This window comes from Leptinotarsa decemlineata, unplaced genomic scaffold (assembly GCF_025532065.1).
Source record: "Leptinotarsa decemlineata unplaced genomic scaffold, Ldec_3_MD MMD2_tig00026369_RagTag_RagTag, whole genome shotgun sequence".
Classification (NCBI taxonomy): Eukaryota; Metazoa; Arthropoda; class Insecta; order Coleoptera; family Chrysomelidae; genus Leptinotarsa; species Leptinotarsa decemlineata.
The window spans coordinates 3,667,881-3,681,306 of NW_027412709.1; the positions used below are offsets into that span (position 1 = coordinate 3,667,881).

Sequence of the window (13,426 nt, forward strand, 5' to 3'; positions counted from 1 at the left end):
GTGGAAGAGTATGATTATGATAGTTTATCCATGAAAATCACTCATACGTTTTTACTTGGTCTGATTTGAGAAAGTGGATTGGTTGCAGTCACTCTAAGAGAAAGTAGTTTTTTTGGTAAGGTGTATTCCTTTTCTTCGTTACAATCAGTCGCTTGGTTATATAGTTCTACTCATGAAATCACTGCTATGTTGATGCAGGCTCGATCTTTTTGGGACACAAATATCGACTTTGTGTTCAGGTGGGGATAACAGCGGGATAACAGAAAAACCCGTATTTGAAATCTGTGACAGATGACGATTTTGAAGTGTACCAATCAAAAAGAGTGTAAAATTATTTGTGGGTATAAAGTCTAGAAAACGCTCTATTTTGAACGATCCAACTGCGCCGTTGTACTCAAAAACTCGTGAGGCCTTATACTTTAGTATACTATTACGTTTCATTCGTTATTAATTTCTCAAAGAAACTCATTCTGGATTGTCGTCAAACGTCCACCAATTCCACATTAAAAAACGTTCATTATGTTTACGTATTTTCTAGAAATGGTTGGATCCGCAGTATTTGGAGCCGCCCTGGGTACTGGTACTGCTCTCCTGATTGCCATGACTATAGTAGTGTATAAGTACTACAACAGAAAGAGAAAATCTGAAGAATGGCACTCTTTAGACCGAATGCCTTTTCCATCAAATGTAGAAAAGTCCAGCAAACCTTTCTACCCGTTGCCAAAAACGGTAAGTAATTTTTTTTTTAATAAATTTTAGAATAAACCTCACTTTATCACCTAACACCGATATTATTTTGTAACCGAGAAAACTTCCAAAGAGAAGACAGGCAAAGTTCAGCTTTCCAAGTTTATCCTCCGAATAAGAGAGGGCCGTGCAGGAAAAACAATCGATACGTCGCTTTAAAAATTTACGAGAGTTTGAAAGATTTAATCAAGTGCGTGAATTAGATTTTCGCAATGAGCATGAAAAAGAAAGATTATATTTTCATCTCAGAAAATCAGATATAAATATTTCACAAAAGCACAGCTCGAAAGGTAGACATGATAGTCGGGGTCAATCAACTCATATCCACATGTTGAAATGATATCAGCACACTCTTCAGGATTATCGGAGGGATATAGAGCCTGACACAAGCACAGAAAAATCCTAGATTTGCTCTAAGAGCGGTGCCTTTGCGGAAGTAGTCATTCTATTGGATTTGAATCGCTGGAGATTGAATCCATTTGTAAAAACGGTCTCAGGAAGTTTATTCCACATGAACGCTGTTCTCCAAATGGAAGAGTTCTTGAACAGTGAAGTTCAAGGTGAACTGAGTTGAACCTCAAAAAATTTCTGATATGTACCGCTCTTGGTGGAATCAAATGTGCCAATACACTTGAACACTTCCCGTGAAAGTATCTATAGAAGAGAGGCAAATCTCCAACCTTTCATCGATGTTCCAGACTATCACTATCACGTCTCCAATCAGGCGGATGACTCTTTTATGGATGGAATCCATCAGCTTCAGGGTATGCTTAGGGGTGGAGCTCCATACATGAGAACAATACTCCAAAGGAGGCCTGATCTGAGCTTTATAAAGCTTCAAAAGTAGCTGAGGTATGTACAGCTTTCTAGTTTGGACCAGTGTTCCAAACTTTCGAAAAGCGGCTTTTGCAATTCCAGTGACATGATTGTGCCAAGATATATTGGTGTCCATTTAAACCCACAGCAAACTTATCGAAGCAGAAAGTGAAATTGTCTGACCTGACCAGTTCAGAGACATTTATCTTTTTGTAGAAAACCGATGCCTAGGTTTTTGTGGCATTGAATTGAACCTGTTATTTCCATGCCAATTCGAAATTCTTCTAGATCATCATTAAATATGCAACCTCCTGCTGCCGGTTCATATAAGCATTCGTCGTCGTCGTACTGGATTCCAAATGGAATGACAAAGCCATAGCTTCGAAGTTTGGCCAGCGCACCCTCATGCCACACACGGTCAAGGCGCCTCAGCTGTTGACTCAGCATGTTTCTGCATTGCGTTATTTCAAATATGGGTGACATACGATAGAAAGTCGCTTGTTGACCTTTGTTTCCGAAAGCCATATTGATGCTCGCTCAAAATGCCTATGCCTATAATATGGTAATTTTGATATCACTGATAGCAAAGCGGCTGGTCTATAGTTATTTGAAAGACCTCCTTTCTTGTGAGACAGGTTGAAAAGTCCGCCAAATACTGGTGCGAAGTTCATTTGCGCATTTATAAGTACGATGACGAATACTTCATCAGGACCAGACGCCTTGTTGATATTGAGCTGTTTTAAAATTCGTCTTACTGGACGTTGTCGAAAAGTAATTTAGGGCATTGTGGATTCTAATGTGGGAATAGTAGGTGGTGACATCAGCTGGTACATTTGCTTTTTCTATGGCTGTTGTTGCAATCGAACGATCCGCTTGTATTAGTAATAGTAATAATAGATCTTCGATCAAACATTTAGTGTTAACATGGTCACTATCAACTTTTTACGAAACTGTCTCATTCATTACAAATATTGATAAAGCGATAAAGTGATAATATAGTGGTATACCACATTCGATATTTTCAAAGCGTTTCATTCAAAATAACTAGCATCGTCAATGACAACAATTTCAAATTACGGTCCTGCCGCTAGTTTCTTTGTGAATTGTTTTGATTTCTTTAAAACGAATTCAAATAGCTGACTTCAGACGTTATCCAATAATTTCGATAATAAGATACATCCAACACACGAACATTCGTATTTTTCCTTTTTGGAAATATTTATATTACAGTAATCATTGTTTCAAGGTTGATTTCTCCTTAATCAAATCTTAATGAAAAATGTTTACGATTATCAATCCTGGAAGTAACGAAAATAATAATCTTTGTTCAAAATATGATTGTTGTGTACAATTGAATAGCATTTCACTTAGTTTACAACTTTTGAACGCGTAGGCTTTGTTTGAATTATATGAAGGAAAACATAAATGATTTGTTTGAAGGTGATTGACAATGTTTCGTGATGAATTTCACTAGTTCGGACTTCCATTGTCTACTATATAAAATGATTTGAAATCCCTGAAACAAGTAAAAAAGAATAATTAAAAAAGAATAGTTGAAAATAACAATTATATTAAGCAACAATAAACCTGAAATGCAATGATAGTGAAATAACCTACAAGTAAAAATATAATAATTGAATAAATAAAATTAAAGGAATGCAAAAAGAAAATAATAAAAAATAAAAAAGTGTAGAGATTCCAAGTCCCGTTAGTTCACGACGTTTCGATTGTTGGTATCTACAATCGTCTTCGGGTGATGACTGGACTGATTCCTCCGAGAGATGACTATTTTATAGGTCGTTGAAATACTTTCACTTTCTCTACTTTCCATTTTCCGCTTCACTGATTCCGTGAGAGATGACCGATTTGGCGGGAGTTGGTCATTTTCCGTTTGATGATGGGTTTCCATATGTTTCGTATATCTACGCTGGCCTGGCTGAATACGTTGTTGGACAACATGTATGCGGCTTCCTTAAATTTTCTCCTGAACCAATGTTCCTCTCTGTGCAAGATCTCAGCTTGGGACCACTCGATGTTGTGTTGATGGGTCCAAACATGGTCTGCTATTCCTGATTTGCTGGTTTCTCCTCGCTGTGTGTGCTTCTTGTGCTCGGCAATGCGAACATTCAATGGCCTCTTAGTTTCACCAATATAGGATTTTCCGCACTCACAGGGTATCCGGTAAATGCAATTCTTGGAATCGCAGTTCGCGTTTGGGGGCCTGGTTTTCGTGAGGCTGCTACGGATAGTGTTACCGGATCTGAAACAGGTTCTAATGTTGTACTTGGAACCAATTCTTCCTATCCTCTCCGATAATCCTCTGATGTAGGGAAGTGCAAGCACTGGTTGTGACGGCTTCTCTTCCTTGCGAGGCTCCTGCTGTCTTTTAGCCAAAGTCTTTTCTACCATCGCTTTGGAGTATCCATTCCGCTGAAGATCTTCAGCGGAATGATGTGATGAGAGAAGTTTCACAAATAACGGATAGTTCAGCATAATAATTATCATCACTGATGACGAAAAAATTTCTTCCTACATAGAGCAACACATTTCCAAAAGAGATTTAGAATGAATGTTTGGCTTATTGTGTTAGACATCAAGATTATAGGTTCCTACTTTTTTGAGACATCTTTGACAGGGAAATTATATTTGGAATTCTTGTCGGAAACTCTAGTTGAGTTCTTGGAAGATTTACCTTTGGATATTTTGAGCAGATATCAGAATTTCTAACAAGATGTAGCTCCGCCACATCGCAGAACTATTCTTAGATATTTTTTCAATACCACTCTGCCAAGACGATGGATAGAAAACAATGGTCCTATCAAATGGCCACCACGTTCACCTGACCTGACCATTTTGGACTTTTCATTATGGGGCTTCATCAAATACAAAGTATTTTGCTCAACTGTTGGCAATATTGACGAATTGAAAAAACAAAAATGAGGGCTTGCATGGCTATAACTCCACAAACACTTCAAAATTGGCAAAAAATTACTGTTGTGAATATATATTCAAGAAACGAAGGACGATAATTAGAATATTTAATGAGATGCCGTGAACGGCGTAGATGATTAGGGGTATTTTATAGAAGTATTCAAAAAAAAATGCAATTAGTTTACCTTTATTTTAATGTTTTGATATCAACACTTGTTCACAAAAAGGATTTAAAGCTTCAATAACTTCTAATTATTATATGCGAGCGCTTTCGATAGCAAACTGTGCTATCATCTTCATAGCTCTACTCGAAACTGACACAAGAGTCTTACAGTCATAACAAATTGTTCATAATTTGCTGACTGAAAGCAGCTATCATAATATCTGACTCATTTTTTCAGTTTTCATAAATTAAACACCTTTTGAACATCTAAATATTTCAGGAATTGCCAACAAAGTTATTAGTTATAAAGAAAAGGAATTCGTATTTCCTACGAATCTCAGATTATGTCAACTAATGACATGATGGAAAATATTTTGATTCAATGTCAATGGAACCAGAGAATATTTGAAGAATTAAGGAGAAATTTGAAGATCTATTAGCACTGGAGATATCACAAGTGATTTGGATCTTGCATATTAAGTCATACTTCAGCGAACCGCATACGGAAAAAATTATGTTTATCTATAAAAAATTCAATCATATCATGAACTCCATCGAAGGTATCATGAAAATAGAATTCGCTACATGACGAAACGCATTTACCGTAATATATTCCATTCAGTAACGAGTCAACATTCTGGTAATGGAATAGTTAACATATACAATGACCACTACCACTCAACCAATAATCTCCATTGGGTCAGAGAAATTCACAATTGAACTTAATGGTCAACTAATGTTTGGGGGTCAGGTCATCGGACAACATTTTTTTGATGGCCACTGAATGGACGCATGTATTAAAATTTCGTACAAGAGGATTTTTTGGAGAAGGTACCAATTGACTCTATAGGGAGATACTATTTCCAACATGATGGTGCTCCTCCCCACAACCGGGTAGAAAGAAAAAACGGACCCGTCTATTAGCCAGCAAGGTCCCCATATCTCACGCCCCTGTATTTCTTTCTCTGGGAATATGTTGAGGAAGGGGGCAGTCAGGACAAACCAACTACAAGTATCAAGTATTTCGTTCTATTACAAGATCAACATTATTTAAGGCTCGAAAAGAAATTATATTTACATTTCATATAAGTACAGTTAAAAATTGAAGATCATTTCTACACTAGCTGTGACAAATGCTTCCATTACTGATCCATTACTTCCATTACTAATCTATTTTTTATTTTCATGAGGGCACGAGATATATTTATGAAGGGAATAAAATAGCAAAACCCTAAGGTATTTGAAATCTCTTGGTTAGCGTATATTGTTCGAAAATTTTCTATGAATTCTGTTTTGTCTATCACTGAATAAAGAAAGATAGTTATGTCTTCTAAAGCCTTTTTCATAATATCTCTTGAAATATCAAGTGGTGCAACACCCAAGTTTGCTAACCACTTTTTCACGTCCACGTTGGTAGTATTACCAATCTTCTGCGTTAGCAGAAATATGAAAATGTTTCCAGAAATGTCATCGTAAACCGAATCCATACATAATAATAATAATAATAATAATAAATAAGCAGGGATGGCCACTAACACCAATGGCCTTTGGTGAGTTACGACACCACTTACCCGAGCAACTGGTGCAAAACCGGACCGGCAGCCCCAGGCGCACCCGGGAAGGGGAGAACTCTATTCTTCCTCCGGTGCCGGCCGTGGGTCCACAGGGCTAACCACCCGGTGGACCCAACACTTGGTTCCCAGTGATCAAGGAAGGAGCCGCCACAATCGACCCGCTCGGAGGGGTCAGAGGCAAGGTGGTGGGGCCCATAACGATGATTTGCCTACTAATGACAACCTTGGCAATGAAAACGGACGCTTTGAGTGGACGCATGAACTGAGAGATAGCCTTATGCATTGCTACGAGAGTAGTGAGCCGGCGCAAAGAGGGTACATGGCGAGATTGCATGCTCTGTGGTGTAAAACACATCCGGAGCATGCCGCCTTTTCCGCCCACAACCTCAGGGATTATGTATCTTATCTTCGGCAGCAGGGCTATTTAGCTCCTTCCCAGCCTGCTAACGAAGTGATAGAAGTGACAGTTCTACCAACCGTTGGCACGGCTGGAGAGGAGACTCGCATCATACCACCAATGGAGACGACAATCAGAACACGCAGGGCGCTCCACAGGATTAAGCCCCTGAAGCCACTAGAACTGGCTCGTTTGGATGCAGAGGTTCATAGTGTTCTAACAGAAGAGGCTGACATCTGGCAAATCAACACCGCCGTGTATAGCGTCGTCCAATCGGTTTCCGAATCGGAAGGACGAAATCTCGGCCTTGCGGTTCGGAAGATTGAACGGCGTGTACACAAGATGGAGGCTAAGATCACGTCGGCGAGACAACATGCGTCTCGTATCCAATGTGTGATGGATTACAAGGCGGCCAACAGGCCTTTCACGCCCGAAGTGCGGCGAATAGCCGCCAAACTACGACGTATCCATCACACTTTGAGTCAAGGCGTGCTGCTGGCCACCAAACAGCACTGCCTTGATAGGATACGAATGCTAGTGACTGCTAAGAAGTCACTAGTGAGGCGAGCGAGAAGTATCGCGGAAAACCTAAGGTTCCGCGAGAAACCTTCTCGCTTATTCCAAGAGCCTCCACGTATTGTAGATAATCTGCCAACCGCTGATCAGGTGGAATCCTTCTGGAAGGATATCTATGAACACCCGCAGCCACTCAACTTAGACACTCCAGCCCTAGCGCAGTTCGAAGCTATTAACAGAGAGCTTCGACAGCCTGAGCTCAATGAACTGCGCAACCCGATAACCCCGGATGACATTCGAAGAGCCCTTGTGGGTTCCAAGAACTTTTCTGCTCCACGCCCAGATAGGCGGAACACTTATTGGTGGAAAAAACTACCAAGTACCCACCACCATCTGGCCAGAGTTTTCAACTCATGGCTGGACGGAGAGCAGCCGATTCCGGATTGGTTTGTCGAGGGTCGGACCGTTCTTATCCCCAAAAGCGGAGATTTATCGAATCCTAAGAATTACAGACCGATAACATGCTTGAATTCGTGTTATAAGTTGTTCACAAGCATATCATACTAGAATACTCACCGCAGTTGACCGAGTGCTCGAACGGATATATGAGCAGAGAGGGTCGAAGAGAGGAGTCGCTGGATGTAAAGAGAACCTGCTCATCGATGGATGTGTACCGCAGGACTCGATACAATATAAGCGTAACCTCTCTATGGCCTGGATCGATTACCGTAAGGCATTTGATACAATTTCGCATGAGCTCATCTTGTCAAGCATCTGGTCAAGCCAGAGTCCAAACAGGGTGGGTCACTTTCAGAAAGAATGTATTTCAGGGTGATTTCCTCAGTCACCTTCTCTTCTGCATCTCACTATTGCCATTATCCGTTGCGCTCAGAAACACTCGAGGGTATAAATGTGGCACCGCCGGAAACCGGAGGCACAAGGTCACCCATTTGTTTTATATGGATGATCATAAACTTTATGCCTCTGGAGAGAAGGACCTCCATCAGTCCTTGAGGGTGGTGAAAGAGTACACGCATGCTATCGGTATGAAATTCGGGATAGACAAATGTGCAATGGTCCATCTCGAAAGAGGGCGATGCGGGGTCTACGGAGAGGATGTGCAGCTCGTAGATGGAAGCATCTTACACCATCTGGATGCCGGAGAGACGTATACTTACCTCGGGGTGGAACAACGCCACTCACATGAGGTAACTGCAGTGAAAAACTCTCTCCGCGGCAAGTATCAGCACAAACTTCGACAGATCTGGTCATCGGAACTGTCGAGGAAGAACAAAGTTGCTGCAACAAATATGCTTGCCGTTCCAATCTTACTCTACTCGTTTGGAGTAGTGAAGTGGACTCGGGAGAAGCTGTATCAACTCGAGGTAAAGACCCGAAAAATGATACATCTTTATAGGAGTTTGCATCCCATTACAAAAAATAAAGGTCAATTTCAGGACAATTGTAAAATGAAATACAAATGTTTATGTTTGGATCACTGTTGGCTGAGCAATTTAGTTTCAATTTTACTTTTGAATAGCGGTAGTGATGAATTTTTCAAAGATTCACTGAATGAATTATGCATTGTTGTAGCATGATACGTGAAGGATCGTTCATAGATAGTGCTGTTATGATTCTGAATGTCAAAACTATTGTTGAATCTAAGGTTTCTTGAGTGTATCTGATGTCTGGGAAGTAGTTTATTTATCAGATAAGTGGCGAAATGCAATTATATTCTGTTTTGCATTTTCATCCAATTAAGTTGATTGATGGACAGGGTCACATAATCTCTGTAACTCAAGCTGAATATTAGTCTAATGCAGGCGTTCTGTACTTTCTGAATTCTTGCAGAAGTTATCGAATCGATACAAGGGCCATAGACGACATCGCAATAATTAAACATAGATAGAATCAGTATTTTGAGAGACCTACTGAGATAGTGTCTGTTTGAATACAGATATTTCAGAGTACCGTACGACCTTTGAATGAGAGTATTGACTTGATGAACAAATCTGAGGTTGAAGTCTATATGAAGTCCTAAACATTTTATTTTGTCAGTCAATTCCACAGAATGTCCATCAATATTCAAATCGATATTATCTATGGCCCTTCTACGATTTTTGGCTTTCACAAAAATTATTAAAGATTATTTACTAGAATTAAGGCTTAAACAGTGTTGCTGCGAAATCTGAACAAGATTATTTTTATCATTATTGAGCGATGTTTCGTGATCAATAAGCTGATTTACTTTATCGGAGTAGTACAAGTTAATGTCGTCTGCATATGTATGAATTTTGAATAACTTAAGGACCTTGGAGAAGTCAGATGTGTAGATAATAAAGAGTAGCGCGGCGAGAATTGTACCTTGTGGGGATCCATGACATACACTCATATTATCAGACTGACTACCCTTTATCACAATACGTTGCTTTATATTTTTTTTAAATGAACTAATAAAATCACATGCCTCCATACTGAAACCAAAAAAAACTAAGTTTAGGGCACATCAGATCGTGATTCATGCTGTTTAAAGCCTTACTGTAATCGATAGACAAGTAAAGAGTGGAGTTTTCATTATCGGTGGCTGAAAAAATATCGTCGGTCATTTTCAAAAGAGCACTAGATATACTGTGATTTTTCCGAAAACCATACACATAAGAGTATATCTGACTATCGGCTGCCTTTTCTACAATTTTTGATATTGACGGTACTATATTTATGGGCCTCAAATCATTTGGTGTCAAAGGTATGAAATTTTGTTTGTAGGAAAAATAATAGATTGTTTCCATAGTTCCGGGAAGATACTAGTTTCAAGGCATTTGTTGACTAAATATGTTAGAACTGGAGTTAAGTAAGGGATACATATTCTGATAATTTTGATAGATATGTTATCTGATCCGGTAGCATTCATTTTTATGGAGTTGACTATCATGTCAATATCATCCATATTGATTTGATGAAATTTAAAAGTTGTTTTTTTTTTGAAATGGCGTTGTTTTGTAGAAGTTAAGAAGAGTACCCGGAGGTTCAGTCGCAATTTGAATGACCGAAGTAATGAAGTGATTGTTTATTTCATTAGGATTAGAAAGATGTTCAGGAATATCTCTTCTGTCTTTACCATTGACAATGTCAAATAAGTGTAATTTGTCCCATAGATATTTAGCGTTTTGTTGATTTTTAATGAAATTCAAGTAAGCCTTTTTTTCTTTCCGTATAGCAGCTGTCACCATGTTTCTCAAACCCTTATAGGTGTTCCAATTATCACTCGTTTTGTACCGTTAATATTTCGCGAAAGCTGAATCTTTTGTCTTAATCATGATCTTCAAAACGTCAGTCAACCAGGGAGCTTTAGGTTTGCTTATTCTCGTCAAGGTGTCGCTACGCAAGGAGTTTACTTTCGAACGATGTGCTGAGAACTGCATATTATGGCTTGGCTCATTGCCACATAAACTATGGAATACTAGACGGGATGCTTCCTCATATGCAAGTGAAGTATTCATTACCAAAAAAAAGATAATGAGAGATTTAGAAAATGTTGATTCCAAAACCCATGCTAAACCAATCTTCATAAAATGGGTCATACTTACATTACCTTCCATGTATATACTAGAAGCAGTATTGTTTGTACATAAAAATAAATATAATAGTGGCTACAGCATTCATAATTATGATACAAAACACAAAGATATCATCAGGCTACCGAAGATGCATTATCAAACACAGCCAAACAAATGGAGTTTCTTCCCATAAAAATATATAACACTTTGCCTAGTGGGTGGAAAGACCTTCATATCAAAAATTGAAGTTGAAAGCAAAAAATTCACTTGTCAACCAAGGCTTCTATAAGATTCATGAGGTATTCAATTGTCAGTGGACCTAATATATGTACCTATATGTGTGTATGTGTGTATGTGTGTATGTGTGTATATATGTGTATTCATATTGTGAGTCATAACTATTGTGAGATTTTTTTATGTACTCTATGTATATTTTTTATATTTTCAGTCTGACGTACCTAAGCAAATTTTGTTATTGCAGATATTTCCCAATGTAACAGAAATTGTAATTTGAGGTCAATCAAATTTCTTTCTTCTTTCTTGAAATATAAAAAGCATTCTAACCATTATAAAAAGGAAAAAAATCATATGAGTTAAAGGACATTAAATTATATTCCAAGTTGATGAACTAATATTAAATTAATGAATATTTTCTGGTAGAAAAAAAAAAGAGAGTTCAAATAGTGCAGCAACAATTACTAAAAAAAACAGTTATATGTTTTCTTGTTAATCCGAGTGGAGAGCTTCTTCCATCAGTTCACATAAATCGTTGAAACTCGGTTTTACTATATTGTTGTTTATCTTGATACGAAGCTTTCCGTCAATGGTCCATACATTTTTATATCCATATTTATTTCCAGCCAGTATTGCGGTTTTATGACGGAAAGGAGTCAAATCTTCTCTAATAGTAATTTTGGAGCCTTTGAGCGTATTCTTCATTTTGAATACTGCTTGCTTCATTTGGTATGTGGCAAACTTTACCAACACAACCTTATCAGATATTTTGGATGTGCTTTCAAAATCAGAGGTTGTAGAGTTTTTTATTTTAAGTTTATTGGTCAAAAACTCATGAAGCATTTCTTCCAAATTCTGTTCAGGCCTAAGATTAAGACCATATATTCAAAGGTTACATCTTCTGGTGTATTGTTCGAGAAAATCAACCCTTTCATCTATTTTTAAAATTTTATTTGAGTTGATTGTATACGTTTGTCAGCGCTATTGAGTGTTTCTTGTAATTGTGCAAACTTTGTATCAATAGTGCTAGTGAGATTGCGAGTTATTTGTTGAATAATCAGATTGACATTTGCCTCTGTCATGGATTCTTGTTTCTTGGATCGCAGCTCCCTTTGAAACTGAGATTGCGACATCGAGTCGGAACTCGACATCTTCCCTGCGAACTGATGAACTTTACTAACTAGTTATACACAGACGGCAGCTCGATAGTGACTAATTCCTGAGCGATCCAATGAGTGATTCGTTTTGTGCACAGATATTTGTTGGATTGCAGGAAAAAACCTCACGATTTCTTAGATCGTACGTTGAAATGAAGTTAAATATTCTAATATTTTACCTTTCAAAATGGAATGTGGATGACCTAGCTATCACGCATGTGATAGAGTCCGATATGCTGATGTCTTTGATGCACTTTTCACTTTATAATTCACTTGATTTGATTTTAAACAGATGAAATATTCGAGGAGACCCGCTAGTAACTACCCACTTGTCGCCATTTTCCAAGTTCATATTTCCATATTTCTGGAAATGATTTGGAATGAATGAAGATTAACCCAGTCAAGCTGTCGGAAAGAAAATGAAAAGATAAGTCACCCTTCCGAACATTCACAGCATACAGTTGTTTCGGTCTATTCGTCATTATTAGTTTTGAGTAGCTGATTTCCGATTGAAGAAAAATTGTGAAAACTCAGACAATTACTGTGTGAATTCAAGCGAAATATAAGTGAAAGCACCAAGTGGTCGACATTCAGATTTTTCACGTCTGCTTTGGTGCTATAACTAATATTCAAAACCGATAAATGCATTAGTGAAAAATGGGAATTTTGATGACCAATTTCGAAATTTTTCCTGCAGTTCAAACAAATAAACCTATTATTTCGATATCACGAGTTATTTTGAAAATTTCTTTAAAGAATGAAATAGTCGGTTCATTAATATCCTTTAAAATTTGGGAAGCTTTACCATCTTGAGCTATCATCAATATGGCTTCCGGAAACAAAGATCTATAGGCGATCTTTTATCGTATGTCACCCATATTTGGAATAACGCAATCGAGAAACATGGAGAGTCAAGACCTGTTTCGCTTGATATTTCTAAGGCCTTTGACCGAGGGTTTGCTGGCCAAACGTCGATGCTATAGCTTGTCGGATTATTTTTGTGTATGGATCTCCAGCTTCCTGAAAGAACGTTCCCTGCAAATGACCGTCGATGAATATCTCTCGGGTACTCTAACCATCAACGTTGATGCTCCTCAGGGATCCATATTGTCTCCAACCCTTTATTTATTGTATATCGACGACTCATTAAAAAAAACGAAGAATCCTATATATTGCTTTGCTAACGAAAGCACACTTGTCTTGTCATTTCATTTGAATTCCAGCACATTGGCTGTTGATGCACATCTTCATCGACAGCAGAAGTGATGAAACTAACCTGGTTCAATTCAATGTCACAAAAACCCAGGTATCGGTTTTCTCCAAACAGAAAAAAG

The 13,426-nt window shown here is 38.2% G+C and overlaps 1 protein-coding gene across 1 annotated transcript in view; it reads left to right on the plus strand.

Moving 5' to 3' along the window:
- The first annotated feature begins 538 nt into the window (after window positions 1-538).
- Window positions 539-13,426, plus strand: part of Ubr1 (Ubr1 ubiquitin ligase) — a 185,222-nt gene continuing 172,334 nt past the window's right edge. The window contains exon 1 of the mRNA XM_074185230.1: window positions 539-729. Coding sequence (XP_074041331.1) covers window positions 541-729 — 189 coding nt within the window. The 5' untranslated portion in view covers window positions 539-540. The remainder of the gene's footprint in view (window positions 730-13,426) is intronic.